Consider the following 22,522-nt stretch of genomic DNA (forward strand, 5'->3'; position numbering starts at 1 on the left):
TGTGGAATCATCACTGATTTTGCACTCTCAGTTATAAGGTGGATGCAGGTGTAGAATGATGTGTGCTGGCTTGTCCCTAATACAATCCCTGCACATTGTGTCTGCCTCAAGTGTCTCTTTTGTTAGCTGACAGGAAAAGGCCAGTGTCCCTCTCATGAGAGCCATGCAGCTTTCACAGACATCAAGGAGCAAGCAGTAAATGGCTACCAAATTTTTTTTTCAAGATATCATCACAGTATCAATATGTCTCCATAACTTCAATCCATCTTTTGCACACTATCCTGACATCTCCTTTGCCAAAATCCTTCAATAAAAGTCAGTGACAATATATTTTTTTCAAATGCATTATTTGACATTGTGCGTGTTTGTGTTTGTTTTTGTGGCTGCATTTGCCCCTGAATCTGACATCTGACAGTCTCCAACCCCAGTGGATGTAACATGGCTAATGGAGAAGACTGCCAATGCTGTCAAGCAACTTTGGAAGTTTTCCCTATGCCCCTTGGCATGCATGGTAACAGTCTAGACTGAATGGACGCTGATGAGGGTGATGATAGGAACATGAATGCTGTCATCCTAGTAAAGAACAGAAGAAATAGGAACAGGAGTAGGCTCTTCAGCCCCACAAGCCTGCTGCACCATGGCTGATCCAACACTCTTCACATCCACTTTCCTGCCCTTTCCCCCTTACTCCTTGATTCCTTTACTGATCAATAATTTATCATTGCAGCCTTAAACATACACAAGGACTCTGCCCTACAGCTCTCTGAGAGAAGACATTCCTCCTCATCTCAGTCCTAAATTGGCGCCCTTTTATTCTGAAACCTCTGGTCTTAGACTCTCCCATGAGGGGAAACTTCCTCTCACCACGAACCCTGTCAAGCCCCTTAAGAATTAAGACCACAAAACCATAAGACATAGGAGTCGAAGTAAGGCCATTCAGCCCATCGAGTCCACTTCACAATTTCATCATGGCTGATGGGCATTTCAACTCCACTTACTGCACTCTACCTATAGCCCTTGATTCCTTGCAAGATCAATAGTTTATCAATTTCTGCCTTGCAGACACTTAATGTCCCGGCCTCCACTGCACTCCATGGCAGTGAATTGCAGAGACCCACCACTCTTTGGCTGAAGAAATGTCTCCTCAGTTCCATTCTAAATTGACCCCCTGGAATTCTAAGGCTGTGCCTATGGATCTTAGTCACCCCGCCTAATGGATACAAATTCCCAGCATCCACCCTTTCTAAGCCATGCATTATCTTGTAATTCTATATGTTATCAGCCATGATAAAGTGGCAGAAGAGACTCTATGGGCCGAATGGCCTAATTTCTGCTCCTGTGTCTAATGGTCTTATATACTATATGACTCTGCCTGTGCTGTCATGAAGTCGACCAACACTGCTTTCTCACGAGAAAGGAGAGGCTGAAATCACTATGATAAGCTCTGAGCTAAGTTGAAACCAGAAATTATTTGCTTTTTAACAGGTGTTCCAATGCACCAACAATCTGTTCAACACTGTCATATCAAACTCTCAAATTTCCATTATACCAGAACTGGTCTATGGCCTTCAACTTCTTTAAACTTTTGGCACATACTTTATTGTCAAACCTAATTGTCAATTACAGTTACAGGCTGGTTCTCTCAAATACAATCTAAATGTTTGATCCAAAAAAAAACAAATCATTGGAGAAACTGAGCAAGTCTGGCAGCATCTGTGGAAAGAGTTCATGTTTTCAACCCTTCCTCAGAAGTCAAATTTATGAGTCCTGATTAGAAACAAGACACGTTCTGAGTACAAATATATTTTCAAAAGTTTTTTTTGCCAAGTTTAGATATTTTAATCAACTTTTGAAGCAGGTGGGTCTGTAAACAGGGCCTCCTGGCCCAGAAGTAGGAACACAGATAGGCAACGGCCTAATGGTATTATTGCTGGACTGTTAATCTATACACCCAGATAATGTTCTTAACACCCAGGTTCGATTCCTGCATGGCAGGTGGTGGAATTTGAATTCAATAAAATAAATCTGGAACTAATAGTCCAATGAGTCCATTGTCAATTGTCAGTAAAATCCCATCTGGACTAAGGTCCTTTAGGGAGTGAAATGCCATCCTCACCTGGTCTGGACAACATGTGACTCCAGACCCACAGAAATGTGGTTGACTGTTGACTGCCTTCTGGATAATTGGAAAGGACATTAAATGCTAACCTAGCCAGTGTCTCCCTCATCCAATGAATGAATAAATAAAAGCTACCACTGTACCACAAGAGCCGCAAACTAATGAAGTTAGCAAGCACAAAATAAATGGTACATGCTAAAAGATGTGGGACACCAATTGACTGGACGAGGGTCTGTTTATTCTGTTGACTGCAATTTTCATTCAGTTTTCCTTTCTTGTGCATCCAACCATAAAGAATCAGCACTCATTAACCATAGCTGATCCCTGTGCATGATCAGTTATCCTGAACTCTAATTAGCTTATTAGAACATGACCAGTTAATGGTCTAACTTGGATTAGCAAAGTTAATTCGTTTACCCTTCGTTTACCAATTCCGTACATCTTTATCAAGAAAAAGTGGTGTCAATGAACAATTAATGTGCCTACGTAGAGTGTGTAGAGTCACCCCATCATGGTTTAACATCATCTCACATGTCCTAACTGATACGTCTGAATATTGTGTAAAGCCTTCAATGCCCTTGAACAAAACAAACCAGGTGTGACTCCACAATAACTGTTCATACCTCACCAAACTAACCGTACAAAATTAATACATATTGCATACTTTAAGTTATAAAACTGATAAACCAATTTAAAACATAACCGTGTTTCTGTAAAAGTCATTTACCTCAAATCATTTTAACAATTTATATTGTTATTAAAGTCAGCATAACACCAGAAACCCATGCCCTTAATTTTAGCCTGAGTCATTTGGTTTTCTTCCTTACAGAACTTTTTTTCTTTTTTCAGCGAGCCACAGTTAAACAAAGCAATTTAATTTTTCATTTGCTTGATTAAGTCAAAATGATTAATCATTGAAAATAACTCAATCCTACACTCCAGTGAGTTGGCACAGAAACTATCCTAGGGCTGTAGCCCAACGCTGTCAGGTGCAGTTAACAATGCAGTTATTCCCCCCACACACAGATTTGCTCAGTACTGATGTCTGAACTGGTGGCTATGATTGTCAGATCAAATAACAGTTCTGTTCCTCCAAGATTGGATGCTGTTCTTGCCATTCCTTAGAAGGCTGCACTGGCTGCTCAGGTGGCCGTGATCTGGTATCTGAAAGCTGAGATGAAGATGAAGGTATCATGAAAAGCAGGAGGTCAGTTGTCAAAGATCTGTAGCTTTCAGTACATGTCAGATGAGGGTGAGGACGGACTGCAGAAGGTGCATTTGGAAGGACCAGGAATACCAGATATGATGGATTCTGTCAAAACTGATTCTGGGTTCTGAGCACAGCCTGCCTGAGAGGGTTCAGATGATGTCAGTGTGCCTGTATCCACAACTTTACGTTTCTTTCATTTATGGGATGAGGGTTTTGCTGGTTGGGCCAGCATTTATTGCCAGTAGCTCGATACCCTTGAGAACATGGTGGTGAGCTGTCTTCTTGAGCTCTTCAGTTCTGTTGTGCTTCCTCCTGTTCTGGCTATTTTGTTTTCTGCTAAAGAAGAGGAGGAATCTTAGTGATTATATTACATTGTGCATGGATGGAAATGCCAAATAGCTGTAGCTTTAAGGAAGCAGTGAGAGTTGAATGTGTGGACAATAGCATTGGCATGTACGTGAGGATGAGTTGGAGCCTGTGAAGGTTAGACTTGAGTCCTGATTGCTGATGGAATATGCTGTACTGGGAGTCTGTGAGGCTGCGAGTGCAGTGGGGGTTGGTGGGGGTGGGGAAGCATGTGCCACATGATAATGCATTCACTGACCATGAACACCAAAGTATGATCATTGAATTACTAAGACACTGTTACCAGGTCCACAGGACAGTCTCCAGGAATTGACCTAGCTGTCCATTTGCTCCGAATCCAATCTCAAAGTTTTCCTCAGAGGCTCCAGTCACACTCTAGGAACAACACAAATCTCCTGCAATCCTAACTTGGTGTGCTTTTTATTTTTAGCCAATTCTTCCACAATCAGCAAGAGATTAGATATGATTGTTCGAAATCTCTGTTAAAAGCAGCAATTGCCTTGAAAATATACAAACTGTTTGATGTAGATACTCATTGTACATGCTGCTGGACCTCCCGCTGTCAGTCAGAAGTATGAATCATGTACAGCTGCATGCTGAAATTGTTGCAATGTGAAAATGCATGCTGTCTTTCAAATGAAGTTTGTGAATAACAAATCTCAACCCTCATGTCTGAAGAATATTTCCCATGTTTTGCTGGCCATTCGTGCACCCTTTCCTCCCGGTCATGGATATTTGGCCCTTGGATCTCTTACCTGTTTTAAAAAACAATCTGTCTTCTAAACTACCCCCCTCTGTTTCAACATCCAATTTCCTCACAACTTTGTGAAGGTCTTGGAATGATTTTTTTTATTTTAGAATTAAGGCACTATGGTAATGCAAATGGTATTCTTCACAATGCTTGCTATTTCTAACACTTGTGCTTAATGAACTGAAACTGACTTAATTTTATCATTTGTTGTAAAACCTAACTATAGTTAGTGCTTTGATTCTTTCGTAGCATCCTGTTGCATATGGAATAAATTTGCAAGGCTTCCATTTTGACTCTTGTTTCTTAAATAAAAATGTCACAATATCAGGCACCTGCTGTTCTCAGTTGTTCTGATTCACACTTGGAAATAGAAATGACATTTAAGTGGGAATGTGGTTGATACATTCTTGACAATAATTCAAGGAATGGATTCCAATAATTCTGGTCCAACAAACTTGTTGCATTCTTTTACTTTTGCGGGTGGCGCCTGACCTGAAAAAGGATCACGCAGTAACTGTGAAATGAGTGTAAGCCTTGGCTAAATGGCCACATTATTGTCTCTGAGTAAGAAAGTACAAATCCCACTTCAGAAACTTCACACTGTGAGCCAGAATAACACAACAATACAATACTGAATAAGTGCTGCTCTGTCAGAGGTGACAGGTTTGAGATGGGATCTTAAACTGAGGCTGTGTCTTTGCCCTTTTTATTTGTCTATAGGAAGTTGACATCATTAGGCCTACTTTTCTTGTCTGTCCCTAATTACCCTGGTGGATTTTCAATCCAGGATGGTGAATGGCTTGGAGGGAACCTTGCAGGTGATGGCATTCACATCCATCTGCTACACTTGTTCTTCTAGGCAGTAGCAGGTTTGGTAGGTGCTTTCAAAGGTGGCTGGCAGAAGTACTGCAGTGTAATTTGTAGCTGGTACACATTGCTGGCACTGAGTATTGGCAGTGAAGAAAATGAATGTTGGCAATGATTAGTAGGCTGCCAATTAAGTGGGTGGCTTGATGCCGAAAGGTATCAAGCTTCTTGAGAATGATTGGAACTGTACCCATCCAGACAAGTGCAAAGTATTCCATTACAGTCTGAATTTGTAACTTGTAGGTGGTGAACCGCTATTGTGAGATAGGAGATGGATTATTTGCTATAGAATTCCTAACTTTGGCCTGCCTCTACAGCCATATATTTATTTGGCTAGTTCAGGTCAAGTTTCTACTCAATTATAACTCCTAAGATGTTGATACTAAGGAATTAAATTTCAGGATGGTGAAACCATTAAAAGTCAAAGAGAGATGGTTAGATTCCTCCACATTGGAGGAATTCTTTGCCTGACCCTTAATTGGCCTGAATGTTATTTAACACATCAGCCTAATTCTAAACGTTGTCTAGATCTTTGTGCAGAAACTGTTTCAATATCTGAGAAATGCTGAATGGTGCTAAACATTGTACAATTGTTAGTGAGTTTCCTCTATTCTGTCCTAATGGTAAAAGGAAAATCATTGATGAAGCAGCCAAGGGTGCTCCTTTGTGCGATGTCCTTCGACTAAAATAGTCGACCTCCAAGTTCAAACATTTTCCACTGCGCTCGGTATGACTCCAGCCAGCAGAGACTTTTCTCCTTGAATCCCATTGACTCCAGTTTTGCTAGGGCTCCTTGATGCCATAACTTGTCAAGTATCGCCTTTCTCATCTCCTCTCTTAATTGCAGCGTTTTTTGTCCATGGTCTGATCTAGGCTGGATTGAGGTCAGGGGCTCTGGCAGAATCCAAACTGAGGCTCAATAAGCAGTTTATTCCTTTGCAAGTCTTGTTCATTGGCAGTGTTGATCAACACTGACTGAGTTGAACTTGTCCTTCGTTTTGTGGATAGAATATGCATGGGCAGTTTTCCATATTGTTGGAAGCCAGTGTTGTAGCTGCACTGAAGCTTATCATTGAAATGTTGTCAGGCTGTAGTCTTTGCAGTATCCGGTGTGTTCAGCTATTTATTGATATCATATGGAGTGAATCAAATTGGTTCAATATTAATAACCGTGATGCTGGGCATCTCCAGAGGAGGCTGAGATGGATCATCCTCTTAGTACTTCTGGCCGAGTAAGACATTCTTTGGTTAAAAATAATTTGACTTTGTTTTTTTAACCCCACTGGTGTGTTGTGCTGGAACATAGGAACAGGAAAAACCCAGTCAGCCCTTCCATCTGCTCCACCATTCAATAAGATCATGGCTGATCTGTGGCTACTTCCATATGCTTGCCTGAGGCCCATATCACCTGATGTCCTTGATGGAAAAAAAAATTAACAATTGAATTAGCATTGACTGCCATTTCATGAGAATTCCAATTCTTTGCCACACTTTGCATGTAGAAATGCTTTCTAACATGTCTCCTGAATGGTCTGGCCCTAATTCTTAGATTATGCCACCTATTTTTGAATCTTCAACTAGTGGAAATAATTTCTCTTTATCTTCCTTATCTTTCCCTGTTGATATGCTGAAAACCTTAATTAGATCACCCTTTAGTCTTCTAAATTCTAGAGAATAACAGCCTAATTTGTCTAATCTCCCCCTCATAACTTAAACTCTGAAGTCCTTCTGTACCTGCATTGAGCTCTCTTCAGGGCCAAAACATCCTCAGGCCTAGTGCCCAGTACTCTCAGTGTAACATTCTTATAATCCAGCCCTTTTGATATGAGGCCAGCATTCCATTAACTGCCTTGCCTATTTTCTGTACCTGTTTGTGACATTGCAAAGAACAATGCACCTGAACCGCCCAATCTCATTAAATATGCATGGTATTTAACTTTGTTGCTTTCTAAAAATAGCATGATCTGCCCTTTATTTGGTCTGAAATAGAAAACCTCACAATTGATTATGTTAAAATCCATCTCCTATAGTTTTGCCCATTCATCTAATTGATCAATATCCTGTAGTAATTTTATGCTGTCGTCAACTCTTGTCTATAATGCCGCCCAATTTTGTATTATCAGCAAATTTGAATAGTTATTTTATGCCATTACCCAACTCATTAATGAATATTGTGAGTAATTGAGGAGCCAACATAGATCTCTGTGGGATATCCACTAGTCACATCCTGCCAATTTTGGTACTTACTCATTTTTCCACCTCTGTTCCCTGTCACTCAACCAATTCCCTTTTCACGTCAATAATTTGCCCTCAATTCCATGGGCTTCCACTTTAGCTAGCAGTCTCATGTAAGAAAGTTTATCAAAAGTCTTCTCGAAGTCCATATAAACACATTCATTGACTGCACCTCTGTCTACCACCTTTTTACCTTTTCAAAAAAAGCATGCATAAGGTTAGTCAGGCATGACCTACCCCATCATGAATCCACACTGACTCTCCCTGATTAACTGAATGTTTTCAAGGGTGATCAGTTTCATTACCCTTAATTATAGACTCCAACAATTTCCCCACCACAGATGTACGGCTAACTGTTCACCCTTCTTAAAATGTGGAGTAATGTGAGTAAATTTACAATCCAGAGCTACAACTCCTAAATCCAGGAAACTCTGGAAGATTCTGATTAGGGCATTAGCAATGTCCTCTCCTACCTCCTTTAATACCCATGGATGGAAGTTATTAGGTCCTGGGGATATGTCATTCTTTAGTTCTATTAATTTCCACGTTATTGATGATTTACTTCCACTAATTTTATTTCGACTGTGTCTCTGACCTCTTAATTTCCCTGGGACTTGAGACAAAGTATCCTCCTGTGAAGTTCTGCTGTGAATACTGAAGCCAAGTAATTGTTCAGCTTGTCTGCCATTTTCCCATGGTGATTGACAATATCCCCACTCTCCGCCTTCAGTGCGCCAACAGTACTCCCTTCACGTAACTATAAAATCTCTTATTGTCTTTTATTTCCCTTGCATATTTCCTTTCATAATTCTCTTTAGCCAATCTTACAAGCCATTTTTTGTCCCTTTGTATTTGTCCCATTCCATTGAATGTGCATTAATTTTTTTTTCCATTTTCATATGCCTTTTCTTGTAATTTTATGCTGCCCCTTCCATTCTTTGTTGTCCTTGGTTTTCCTTAGCATAGCTACAAATTATTTCTCAACAGCGTTACATGTCTCTTTGAACACCGTCCATTGTTCCTCAATTGTTATATCTATGACAGAGCTTTCCAGTTCACTGTGGACAGTCTCTGCTTCATCCCATTAAGTCTGCCTTACTAATACAAAATTGTAGTATTTGATATTTGCTTGTCTCTTACAAGCACTATGTGAAACTTGATCATGTTATGATCACTATTTGACAAATGTTCACAAACAACTGGATCACTAATTAAATTAATCGTACCAAATCAGACTTATTGCTCATTATTAGATCCAATATCACTTGTCCCCTTGTCTCATCCAGGTCATATTGCTATAGGAAACTATCACGGACCCACGTTAAAGATTGATAAGGATGAGGTCAAATAGCTTCTTCCCTGTTGTTGATTCCTCCACCACCTGCCACAGACACATTCTGGCAGATGTTTCTTTTTTGAGCTGACCAGTTCATTTAGTACTAGTGCTACTAAGCCACTGTTGGTGATCAACATTGAAGTCCACCACTCAGAATATATTCTGTACTTGGGAACTCTTTCTGCTTCCACCAAGTTGTGTTCAACATGGAGGATTATTGATTTGTCAGACAGTGCTTATTTGAGTGAGGATTTAGGGAGTAATCTGCAGGATGTTTTCTTGGCCATGTTTGACTCGATACATGAGACTTTGAGTTCCAAAATCAATATTGGGGATGCTCAGGGCAATTCCTTACTGGTGGTATGCCACTGTGCTGTCATCTTGGGTTTGTCTGTCTTGATGGTGGAGTAGGACATACCTGTGGAAAATGATAGTAGTGTCTGATACATAGACACTCTCTCTGAATCTGATTCCAGGTTGTTGCTTGACTATTGTGCTGTATAGCTCTCCCAATTGTGGCATAAGGTGTTAATAAAGAGAACTTTCAGGCATCTTCAGGACCAAGTTTTTCATTGTTGCTGTGGTGCCAAGATCAATGTTGTGTGGTACATCCTGTTTCACTCCTTTCTTTAGACTTAGTAACAGTTTTGATATAACTGAGTGGCTTAAAGCTACGTCAGAGGGCAAATGAGAGTCAACCAAATTGTTGTGGATCAAGAGTCACAAAAAGGTCAGACCAGGTAAGGCTGGTAGATCTCTTTCCTAAAAGGACAAATAGATGCACATGAACAATTCTATGACAGAATTTTTCTGCATTTTAGGATGGAGCCAAAGAATGGTGACACTGCACAACAGTATTCGCTGTGTCTTGTAACAAAATACAATAATAAATAGATCAAATTAGGTTCTAAGTCATCCCTAAGCGCTCCATCAGCATCACTGTAATCTGGTCATTATCTCAGTGCTGTTTATGGAACCTAGTTGTTCACAAATTAACCATCATGCTTGCCACATTACAACAGTGAGAACAGGATACTGTCAAATGTACAAGTTGTTTTCTTTACACAATGCTGTTCAGAATGTTGATGCATAAAAGATTAATCAGTTTGTGTCACCATTTTCTTTTCTCATGTTTTAACAGAGAAGGGACTAGATTTAAGATAAACAAGTAAACAATTGTATTACAGTAATGGGCAGGCAAATATCTTACCAATGCATCAAATTCCGAGATTGCTAACAGCAACTTCTCGGCTTTCACCGTGGAAAAAAAAACAAGAGTAACACTCTAATTTCAATTGCAAGCAGCAATGTGAATATGTGAATATTTCCAAATTTGATTACATGGAAGTGAATTGGAGGCTTGCAGTTCTTATTTTACAACAAATAAAATTACATCACATCATTGTATCACTTTAATTTATGACACTGGCATTTGTTTTCTTTCATTTTGAAAAGGAGAGGAAAATATTCTTTAAATTATTGAATATACTTGTCCCACTTGTGATATTCATTCTGATGTTCAAGTGTTGCCATATAAAGTGAAAGCAAATCTTTTCGTTCAAAGGAACATTTGCAATGCTGTATTATATCACTTCTGTGTTCATTTATGTACCAACAAAGTAATATGTTTTGAGGAAAACGTCACATTGAAAAATAATAGTGCAATATGCTGGTCTGCTTTTTACAGCTGTGCAGTTTCTGATCCTCGACTTTCAATGAGATTGAACAGCATGTTTTGAATGAACACCCTCTTCACAAAATGCTGTCATGGAAGTTGGATGGATGAATGGTGGGGAGAGGTTACCATTTGAACGTTACCGACTTTTTACAGAATTTCATGAAAAATATACAATTTCAGAAGAAAACAAATATTTGCTTTATGTTAGCTGTTTCATAATCTTGATTCATTATTGTGAAAAGTTTGCCACAATATATGAATGGAGGTCAAAGGACAAATACAGAATGACAGATCAGATTTTTTCCACTGATTTGTTTACGATTTTGACACAAATGTGACCTGTGCCTCTCCTTTGCCCATCTCTTCTTTGCATTTTTAATTGGATTACAACAAATAAAGTGCCATGATTATCCCTTCATCTTGACTAGTTTAGGATTGGATAAAACTTTTAAAGAATCTAATATTTTTGGTTATGGATTCTCTTTGCATACCTACAACACAGGCGGTTCAAGAAGGTAACTCACCATCACCTATTGAAGGGCAACTAGGGATGGGCAATAAATGCTGACCCAATTAGCAAAGCCCACATCCCATACATTTTTTCTTGAAAATTCCAAACTTGCACTTCCCACCAGAGATCATCTCAGCAATGATGAGGCAGCTTTAGTTGAGAGACAACCTAATAGAAGTGTATAAAATAATGATGGGTACAGGCAGAGTTAATGGTAGTTGTCTTTTCCTTAGGATGGGGGATTTCAAGACTAGGTGACACATTTTAAAGGTGAGAGGAGAGAGATTTAAAAGAAGACATGGGACATTTTTTTTTCACATAGGGTCCTTCATGTGTGGAATGAATTCCCTGAGGAAGTGAGTACAATTACCACGTTTAAAAGACATCTGGATAAGTACATGAATAGGAAAGGTTTGGAGGGATTAGGGCCAGGAGCAAGCAGATGGGACTAGTTTTGTTTGGGATTATGTTCAGCATGGGTCAGTTAGATCGAAGGGTCTGTTTCTGTGCTGTATGACCCTGAAACTTATTGACTGACCTCCATATCAAGCAAAATGTTGTCAGCAAGGAGGTAAATTAGCTTGGAGGGGAAACTTCCATTGTGTCAGTCTGATTACAGCATTTCATTAATTTGCTTACCGCCTTGTTGGGGGATCCTCACAGTTGAGCTGGTGGTCTGCACAGTTGGTGGCAGCATGATCAACCGACAAAATGAGAAAAAGATGGGAGTATAGGAACAGGAATAAGCCATTTAGTCTTTTGAGCCTACTCTAACATTCCATGATGTCATGGCTGATCAGTGGCCTAAGTCCATATGGGCTGCTCCTTATCCTTAACACCTCTGCTTTTCAAGAATGTATTTCTCAGATTTCAAATTAACAACTGATCTTGCATCCGCTACCATTTGTGGAGGAGAATTCCAAACATTTAACACCCTTTGTGTGGAGCAGTGCTTCCTAACATCTCCCTTGTACAGTCTGGCCCTAATTCTCAGACCAAGCCCCTGGGTTCTCAAGTCTCAAGCTACTAATGGGAGTAGTTTACCTTTTATCTATCCTCTCTTTTCCTGTTAATAGCTTGAAGACTTTGAGATCGTCCCTTAAGTTTCTAAATGTAGTGATTGTAATTTGTTTCTTCTTGAGGCCTTAACAGTTCAGTTTAGCTGCCTGTCTCAGTGTGGTCAGGAGCTGACACAGTTGTCATTCCAGTGCTGGAGAAACTCCTTGAGAGTGAGATGCATCAGGGTCTGTCCTAATTGTTGTATATTTATGCCCACACCAAACCCCCCGTCCCACCCCCACCTCCCACTCATAACCACTTTCAAGCTTAATTCCATGGGCTGGGAAAATTCATTTCATTACCTCTACAGAGCTCAGTCCACTTTTATTCTTCAACAGGAAACCAAATGGAATTCTTTCAGTTCTTTAAATATCAGCAGGATAAGTAAATCAATAAAATACATAATGCATGTTAATTTAGCAATGCAGTCATTATTGAAATACTTATTTTCTTCCTCTGCCTTCTACTCCTGCCAGGAGCATTTATCTGGTCAGAGCGCAGTTCCAGGGAAAGCTTTTGCTATCTGGACTAAGTGGCCATCATTTATGTAGCAGCTTCACTTGTGAATATTCGAAGGCTATTTATCAGCAGGACATAAGAGCTGAGCCCAAACCTCCTCATTTAATATCCAAGCAAATGCATTTTCAGTAGAGGCGTTGATAATGATTGGAAGGAGAAACTCTTGGATCATTTTCCCTTTCTAAGCTGCACATTTCCACCCTGTAGTTATTCCCTCTTAAAGCATTAATGTATTTTGTGGTGCCCTGTAACTTGCCAAACAAAAATCAATTTATTTGGTATATTTGAAGAATAGATTTGGATGGGTATATGAATATGAAGGGTTTGGAGGGATATGGGCCAGGTGCTGGCAGGTGGGACTAGATTGGGTAGGGATACCTGGCCGACATGGATGGTTTGGACCGAAGGGTCTGTTTCCATGCTGTACATCTCTGTGACTCTATCTGAACAAATTTTGGTTTTTACTGTTCACCTACTCCAAGCACAAACTCCTGCTGAGTCTTTAGAGAAGTTCTTTGTTTTTGAGATCAACGCTTATTTTCATTAAAACGAAACTTATACATGACTAGATGTCAAACTATATTTGTCCAAAATGATCTAATTTGTTCAATGATTAATTATCTTTTCGCACTATAAGGTGACAATAACAAAGGAAATACTGACAATACACAGCGTTTGAAAAGACAAGGTATATTGTAAAACGTGTGTAATCTAACAACACTAGGATCAAATGGTGCCTGTTCACTGAACATAGTTCATGTTATTGTCAGAAACAAACAAAAACAATATATTGACATGTACTACAACTTGGCTTAGACCCTCTCCACCTTTAATTCTTTTCACTGTAAATAGTGAGGGAAAAATAGTTTGAATATTCAGCTTGTTATTTTTCAGATTAACAAAATCTATGTTTTATAAAGCAAACATGATGCCCACAGAGGATTATTGGAGATGCCGGTTGGTGAGGAGCCAAATGATGGAAATTTTACTGCATTGATCTTTCAGTTAAAAGAGCTTCTTCAAAACAGATTTGATCATTTTTAAGAGAAATCAGATTAACACTTGTCTAGAAAGAAATTTGGTGCTTAATAGCTGTATCTTTTTTATAATTAGTAGTACAGGGAAAGGGGGGAAACGCTGATACTTTTTTCATATTATCTTGATTTTTTTACTATTAGCTGAGCTGTGAAAACCACATTTGCAGACATAAATGTTTTGACCGCTTTGTGATAGCTTCTGCTAATGCTTTCAGTGAAAAAGGATTGAAGTAACTGCAAAGATTCAGGATGTTAATAAATCTTAATTAAATGGGGATTTGAAAAAGAATCTGAAGATTTTAGAATAGATTGCTTGAAATGTAGCCATTTAATAAGTTGTGAAAGAAACAAGCTGTTTTTGACCAGATCAAACTCCCTCAAAATATTCAGAAGATCATCTCGACTCTTTTTCTTACTTTAAAGGTAACTGCCAGGTGTGGTGTTCCAGGTACAACTTGATTGGTCAAACTATTCAACATTAAGGAAAACACACTTCATTTTTACACTACAGTTAAGATATAGACAAAACAGAAAGAAAACAAAGTGTTGGTTTAACTGTAACTCCATCAAAATGCTGAACAAAATAATAGATACATATACTACTACTAATTAACTTTTTCAATATAGTAACATCCCATAAACATACCGTTGGCAAAAAGAAAATTCAGTAAAACCACTTTTGTCACAGGCAATTCTTCCATCCAGGGGGGAAAACATCAAGAGCAAGCTTTGAAAGTGTGAGCAGCAGAGCGAGATGGACTGTAGCTTCCAAACTGAACTTCAAAGCTCCAGCAACTGCTACTGAGAAACTAAAACTCAAAATCCTGGCTATGTGGAATCTTGACCCCACCCATCAGGCTGCTTCTATTGTTCTAACTCTTATTTAAAACAAAACCCGAAGCCTCACCAGCTGTTTGCTTTATTGGAGTCAAATGGACAGATTTGAAACTCTGTCTTAAAACCTCTCTTCAAACAAAAAGCTGAGAGAACATACATCTCTTAAAGCCATACTATTGTCACAATGTTCCTCGAGCTGATTGGTTCTTTACCCTTCAAGTTTTTCTATGTTCTTCAGATTTTCAGCTTTGCTCATTTTTCTTCTCTCAATTTCCATCCCTGCTCCTGATAGAATCAATTGCACATGAGTCTGTTGGAGAACTCAGTTAAACGTTCCGCATCATACTGACACATTTATGCTCCTTTATCTTTTATGTTGACTCATTCACAAATTACAAATTATAAGGAAATCAGTATAAATCTCCAGTTTAACATTGAAACATTATATATTTTTCTGTTGTTGAGTTTTAACATGATCAAACAGAAATATTTACTGTAAACAATTCCAGTGCTTTAGCTTAACAATTTAATAACAGAACTAACTATACAATTCTATGAAACATAGCAAATTACTATGGATGTGATCTATATAAAGTGTCAAATAGCACATCGATCTTTGAGCCATTGGTGAGTTCTTGTCCTGGTATAAATGTGAAGTCACGGTTTGCATTATTAGTCTCTGATTTCCCTAAATACGTAACACTTCAATCATTTGACTTGTTTTGCCTCAATCATTGCTGAGCTAAAGTATGAACTCATTGAGCCAATCATTTCATTTTTAGAATTCAATATCAGATTTGAGAAAACTATCCTGATGAAATTAACATAATATTCACACATTATTTGGAAAGTTTTGGCATGATGTTTTAACTGCAGAAAACAAGCAGCTTCAGGTTATTTTCTTGACAGGAAACACTTAATGTTATTCTATGCTGTTAATTTATGCTTAATGTATTCTACTTAAAATTTGTTGTTCTCAAAGCTTCATTAGGATTTGAAGGAAAAAGTTGCATGGTATTGAGCCTTATTTTACATACTATTTATTTTCTTTGGAGCTGTTAAAAATATGACTGCTATGTTCACTGTTGAACTCAAAAGATGCTTGCAGCTGTACCTGTTTCACACATACAGGAACATGCTCAGAATGCTGCATCACATCATCTTCCATCTTGAAGACCCCCGAGGCTTCATGGTATTTTTAAAATCTATTTTGACATATTTCTCATTGAACTCCATGCTGCTTCATTACAATCCTAATTCATTTCTCTGTTCATCTCTTTTCTTTGTTATTTGAATAAGTTTTTTGAAGTTAACCGATATACTAATTGGCTTAATTGTAAAAATATGTTATATCGGTGGAGCTAAACATCTATTGTCATCACTTGCATGGCCTGAAAATTTCATACTTTTAAATTGTAGGATGTTTGTTAATGTCCAATCTTTGAGTAATTCCCCACTCTGTTCATTAACAGCTTTATAAAACTTATGGTTGCAAGTGGGGAAGAAGCAAGGATTGGCTAATTGTTTAAAATGTTTTGAGTGATCTCAATTTGTATATTTATTATCTATCAAGTTAAAACAACGATTTATGCTCAGCGACATCATTAGTGATACACATTGACACTTTATTACGGAGCCTGTTTAGTTGTTTGTGAAATTCTATTAACACGAACTAGTATTACTTGGGTGTTTGCTGAGAGTGGGTAAATTTTGATGTTGCAAACAAAAACCATGTGGCACAGGCTTTGAATGACTTTCAAATGATTTTAACTGCCCTGCTTAATGGAGGGGGTAAACACTGATTAGTTTGACTCCACATAACTCATCATGTACCTTGGAAAAGGGGATTTTGTATTCAGCAGGAATATTCTTGAAGTAACTTTGGCGACAGGAGAATAATGCTGTATCTGTTTAAGTGCTTTGTGTTTAATGTCCTCAAACCTGATTCTATGTTTTCAACTCTATGATTACGGAAACTGATTTGAAAACTTCCAAGAAATTTGCATTTGCACTGTGGGTAAGCTTATGATAAAACAATCTTTGAAGGACTATTTTCAGAAGCTAAAGTGCCATATTTACTAACCGTGTGATCAGTTATGTTGTTTGAAATAATTTTTCAGGATGTTGATGTTTTGTCAACCTCAGTAATGCAGTTTGTTATTTCAGCTAGTGATTATTTGTTTGTTTGTTTGTTAGTTGTTAAATATCATGTTATATTTTCACACTAGCAAAGTATTAAGGAAGAGAGCATTGTAACTGTGCTGACTGAAGGGATGTTACCAGAACCCTCTTATGTGCCTTCCACCTACCTGGTCGAGATACGCCAGCTTCACCAAGCTGTGTGTGATGTGGAGGCTCTGCTCCACTCCTCTGAGCTCCAAGTAAAGGTCTTTGAAGATTTCTCCAAACAGGATGCTTGCTTAAAGGTAAGATATGCTGAAGTGATAAAATATAGTTAACTAGGACCAGGGTTCAATGAAGCTTGTATATGCAGTTAATCATAAAAAATAGAAGGCTTTGAATCACATTGTTCATAGCTGTTATTAAACCCCATACTCTTCAACCATCTCAACCCTAGCCATCAGACAAAGCTTTTTAAATTGCTATGTCTGACTAGATAATTTGATCTCTCAGAAACACACATAGGTCAGTCAGCCCCTTGAGACTGCTTCGCTACTTAGCTCGTCATTCAAGCTCTATTTTTATAATCAAAAGCTCTGACTTTCTTTCAATATCCCTTAATATCCTCATTTCTCATAAAATTCCCTTTTAAATATCTTAGTTGATTTTGTAAGGATGTTTCCTTGGAAGAATGGTTTTTCAAATTTGTTTAATTCTTTGTCTGAATTACTTCTCTGACCTGAATTTGCTTACTCCAAATTCCACTATCAGCGAGAAGAGTTATTTTCAACATTCCTTTTCCATATTCTTCATTATTTTTACAGAGGAACTGAATTCTGATTACTTTGAAACTCTATTTAAAGACCTTTCCTAATATATGGTACTCAAAGTTGAATGTAGTATTCCAGATGCGTGCTCTGTAATGGCAATAATACTGTGGCATTTGTATTCTAAACATGTTGTGATCCAAGTAGTCTTTTTGATTATTTGCACATGAGTTAACTTGTAATGACATGTGTCTGGATCTCAAAATCAATTTGTTTATCTATTCTTCAGAGCTAACTCATTTAGAATGTAGTACAAACTGACATTCTTATTTTCGGAGTTCAGTCTTACACTTTGACTCATGAAACTGTGTTTTCTTCATTCACTTTGTATCTCTGTAGTTTTTAAATTTCTACTTTTTTTCAATTCGTTACCATCAAGTTTAACTAATTTGAAAACTTTGGTACACTCCTATTATTAAATCTATTTCATAATGAAAGATTAGAGTCTCAGTGTAAAAATGACTAACTATCCTATTCATCCCACATAGCAAGCTTCATTTCCAATCATTTCAATTGTAGATAGCAGATACCTCAAGTGCTTCTGTGTATTAATTTATAACATAGTTGTTTGCCATCTCCATGTTCTTACTCCCTTTGTAACTTTGTCAAACAACTTTTAGATTAAAATCTGGTATATTTCAAAAGACAAAATATCAGTTTCATGACTTAGCGGATAGAAAAAAAACCTGAGAGGTGAAAGAAGGTTCACTAAATGGTGAAATGTGGTGTTAGCCTTACGCAGTTCCCTGTTTTGACAAATCTTCATGATGGATTGGATAAAATGGGAATATGTTCCTCTTCCTTGGTTAACACCAATGTTTTAAAAGTGGCTTGATGATTTGTTCTTTCATTTTAATCCTTCTCTTCTATCCGGTGTGGGGAAAAGACTCAAACTGGAATTTTAAAGAGAATCATTGGTGACCATGCAGTGGAAAGTTGTAATATACTGCTGTTTCACATTGTTTCTAGGTGTACAATAATTTCTTCACATTTAAAATGTCTTCACAATGCTTTAGAGTCTAATCTCAGTACAGAAATCACCCAACATAGTTTTGTTTCTTCTCCAACATGTTGGTTTTAGACTGGTATATCCCTCTAAGAGTGTGTACAACCTCTTAGAGGTCAAAATTATATCATTGTAGCTTTATAACATCATGTCCAAATATCAGATAAAAGGAGTGCTTGTTTTTTTGCAAATCCACACAAATTGTTTTTCAAAAATCCAAGTAGGCTGTATTGTAGCTCACATATACAAATGCAAATTTATTTCCCTGCATTTGTGACAAGCACTTGATTTTTTTTTCATTTTATAGTTTTTGAACATTGTTCAAGGTGTGTACGTAGAACATAGAACATTACCGTGCAGTACAGGCCCCTCGGCCCTTGATGTTGCACCAACCTGTGAAACCAATCTGAAGCCCATTTAATCTACACGATTCCATTTTCATCCATATGTCTATCCAATGATCATTTAAATGCCCTTAAAGTTAGCGAGAGAATCGACGTTTCGGGCATAAGCCCTTCTTTATGCCCGAAACGTCGATTCTCCTGTTCCCTGGATGCTGCCTGACCTGCTGCGCTTTTCCAGCAACACATTTTCAGCTCTGATCTCCAGCACCTGCAGACCTCACTTTCTCCTTAAAGTTAGCGGGTCTACTGCTGTTGCAGGCCAGCCGTTCCATGCCCCTACTACTCTCTGAGTAAAGAAACTACTTCTGACATCTGTAAGTACCATGCCTCAATTAAAGCTATGTCCCCACATGCTAGCCATCACCTTCTGAGGAAAACGGTGTCCACCCTATCTAACCCTCTGATTATCTTATATGTCTCAACTAAGTCACCTCTCAACCTTCTTCTCTCTAATGAAAACAAACTCAATTCCCTCAGCCTTTCCTCGTCAGACCTTCCCTCCATACCAGGCAACATCCTAGTAAATCTCCTCTGAACCCTTTCCAAAGCTTCCACATCCTTCCTACAATACGGCAACCAGAACTGTATGCAATACTCCCAAGTGCGGCCGCACCAGGGTTTTGGGCAACTGCAGCATGACCTCATGGCTTTGAAACTCAATCCTTCAACTAATAAAATGAGAGCCAACACACCGTATGCCTTCTTAACAACTCTATCAACCTGGGTGGCAACTTTCAGGGATGTATGTATATGGACACACAGATCTCTCTGTTCATTGATACTACCAAGAATCTTAACATTCACCCTGTACTCTGAATTCCTGTTACTCCTTCCAAAGTGAATCACCTCACACTTTTCTGCATTAAACGCCATTTACCACCTCTCAGCCCAGCTCTGCGTCTTATCTATGTCCCTGTGTAACCTACAACATCCTTTGGCACTTCCACAACACTACTGACCTCGGTGTGTACTTGACCCCTCACCCTGACTAGTTACTCCTTGAAAAGCATTGACCTTTGCACGGGTATTTTGTTTTTGTTTGGCAACCAGATCTTTCTATTACACACTTCTCTTGATTAACACCACCAAATCATCTCTTGTTCCTTAACAAATATTAGATATGATCATTGCTGACACCAATTTTAATGATATTGATTGCCCTGGTTACACACAAGTATTGCCTTAGGTTTAATTGAGCTGAACTATTAAATTGTCATGAGATGCAGCCATGGGCATAGTTCTATCCTGTTCTGAAATAAATCTGCAGAAGCTACAAATGTAGCTTGTACTTTTGTGTGATGGTAAAATGGGGGGGGGAAGGAGATATATTTGACTTGATTAATGAATATTTATTTCCTCATTAACACATTGATCATTGTCATTATCAAGCAGTAGCACTAAGGAAACTGTGCCTTACGGTTTTCAGCTACTTTTCTGTTAACTAACATAAAATTTGAGATGAACTTCTCAAACAGTTAAAAATCACACAACACCAGGTTATAGTCCAGCAGGTTTAATTGGAAGCACACTAGCTTTCGGAGCGACGCTCCTTCATCAGGTGGTTGTAGAGGACACAATTGTAAGGCACAAAATGTATAGCAAAAGTTTAGTGTGATGAAACTGAAATCATACATTGAAAAATACCTTGATTGCCTATTGAGTCTTTCATCTGTTCGAATACCATGATAGTTTCACTTCTTTCACGTGTAAATCACAAAACCATTTTTAAAGGTTGCATTCACAGGTTAGCTGTAACAATTGGTGTTAGCTAGACAATATGTTGAAGGTGTTAGCCTCCTATGTTCTCTGTCTATGCCATGATGTTTAGATTGATTCTAATCTAAAAAGTGAGATAACAGAGTTTCCAACACCGGCATCTCCAAATCATTCTCAAACAGTTGCTTTTGTGACATAAATATATAATGTTTATAAAGCCAAAATGTTAATGGTCTAATTTATATTGTCTATTATCATATTTAAGAATGCTGAAACTGAATTTTTCATTTATTGTTATGCATTTCATGGCTGTTGGTATAACTAGAACACACAACTAGGAAATTTAAAAAAAAATTTAAGATATATTTTTATTGAGAAAAAAATGGAATTTTTAATATTACAAGTACAAAACAATGCATTCAAAACAGTACAAAACAAACCCAAATATTAAAAAAAATCCCCAACCCACCCTCATGTACAAATGTATAAATATATATTGTAAAATATAAAATTTAAAAAAACCTAAACTAGTTATTTAACTAAATAAATAAATAACCAACAACAAACAAATAAATAGTAATAACTCAGTCTCGCCAAACAAAACACTCCTACATTCACAGTTCCTCCTTCCTGGACATTGGACTCGTGAAACACAATCATTACGGCTATATAAAAGCCCTTGTTAATGCGGCAGATAAATCTGTGTCCAGATATTCCAAAAAGAGCTGCCATGTCTTGTAAAAATTCTCAGTTTTGTGGTGTACCATATTTGTGAGAAAATCCAGGGGAGTATGCTCCATAACAATCTTCCACCAACCCGACAGGCCTGAGGGGTTTTTGGATATCCAACCTGGCAAGGTATTTTTTCTTGCACAAAACGTGAGAATATTGAAAAGATTTTCTTTATGCACGTCTGCAGGAAATGCAGTGGGTAGGCCCAAAAGGAGACAGATAGGGTCCTTCTCCACCCCTACAGCCAAAATCCTCTCCATTGCACCCACCACAGCGCTCCAATATGTTTAAAGCCTATCGCAAGACCAAAGACAATGGGTAAGAGTACCCATGCAGACCTTGCACTTGAGACATGCTGAAGATGCCCCTGGTTTAAATTTTGACTTCAACACCCAGTTCTTTTCCACATCTTGCAGAGTCGATCAGACTCATCTAATTCAATTCAAAAGCCAGCGCCTTCTTTGCCGTCTGCGTGAGCACAGAATTTAGTGCAGACCGCAGTGCCGTAATCGTCTGGAGTTGGACCAACGAGGGTCTGTCAAAATAGGCCTTCGCGGCTGCCTTCAACCGTGCTTCAAGGAGACGTTGCTGCTCACCCTTCTGCCGCTTCCTACTGGTGGAATATGAAATAATTAACCCTCGAGCGTAGGCTTTGGCAGTTTCCCAGAGAACAGATGAGCTATCAACCGTGCCTATGTTGATGTCTAGGAACGCCCAAAATTCCCTAGAGAAATATTCCACAAACTTACTATCCATGAGGATAAAGGGATCCATTCGCCAGTACCTTGAACCCTTAATCTTAACCATAAGGTACACTGGAGCATGATCAGCGATGGTAATATTACCAAATCGTACAAGATGCGACCATATCCTGGGTTACCGCAGGGGTCAGAAAAAAATCAATCCTCGTGTGAGGCCGGTGAGTCTCATTTCTGTTGTGGGCAAAGTCTTAGAGAGAATTGTAAGGGATAGGATTTATGAACATCTGGATAGGAATAATGTGATCAAGGATAGTCAGCATGGTTTTGTGAAGGGCAGGTCGTGCCTCACAAATCTTATTGAATTCTTTGAGAAGGTGACTAAGGAGATGGACAAGGGGAAAGCAGTAGATGTAGTGTATATGGATTTTAGTAAGGCGTCTGATAAGGTTCCCCATGGTAGGCTACTGAAAAAAATACGGAGGTATGGCAT

At 38.4% G+C, this 22,522-nt stretch overlaps 1 protein-coding gene across 5 annotated transcripts in view; it reads left to right on the top strand.

Annotated features, from left to right (window-relative positions):
- The window catches only part of dmd (dystrophin), a 2,012,228-nt gene that overhangs the window by 1,117,299 nt on the left and 872,407 nt on the right, over positions 1-22,522 (top strand). For all 5 annotated transcript variants that reach the window (XM_043700735.1, XM_043700733.1, XM_043700734.1 and 2 more), the window contains one exon: positions 16,754-16,951. In XM_043700735.1, coding sequence (XP_043556670.1) covers positions 16,754-16,951 — 198 coding nt within the window. The remainder of the gene's footprint in view (positions 1-16,753; positions 16,952-22,522) is intronic.

This window comes from Chiloscyllium plagiosum, chromosome 12 (genome assembly GCF_004010195.1).
Source record: "Chiloscyllium plagiosum isolate BGI_BamShark_2017 chromosome 12, ASM401019v2, whole genome shotgun sequence".
Classification (NCBI taxonomy): Eukaryota; Metazoa; Chordata; class Chondrichthyes; order Orectolobiformes; family Hemiscylliidae; genus Chiloscyllium; species Chiloscyllium plagiosum.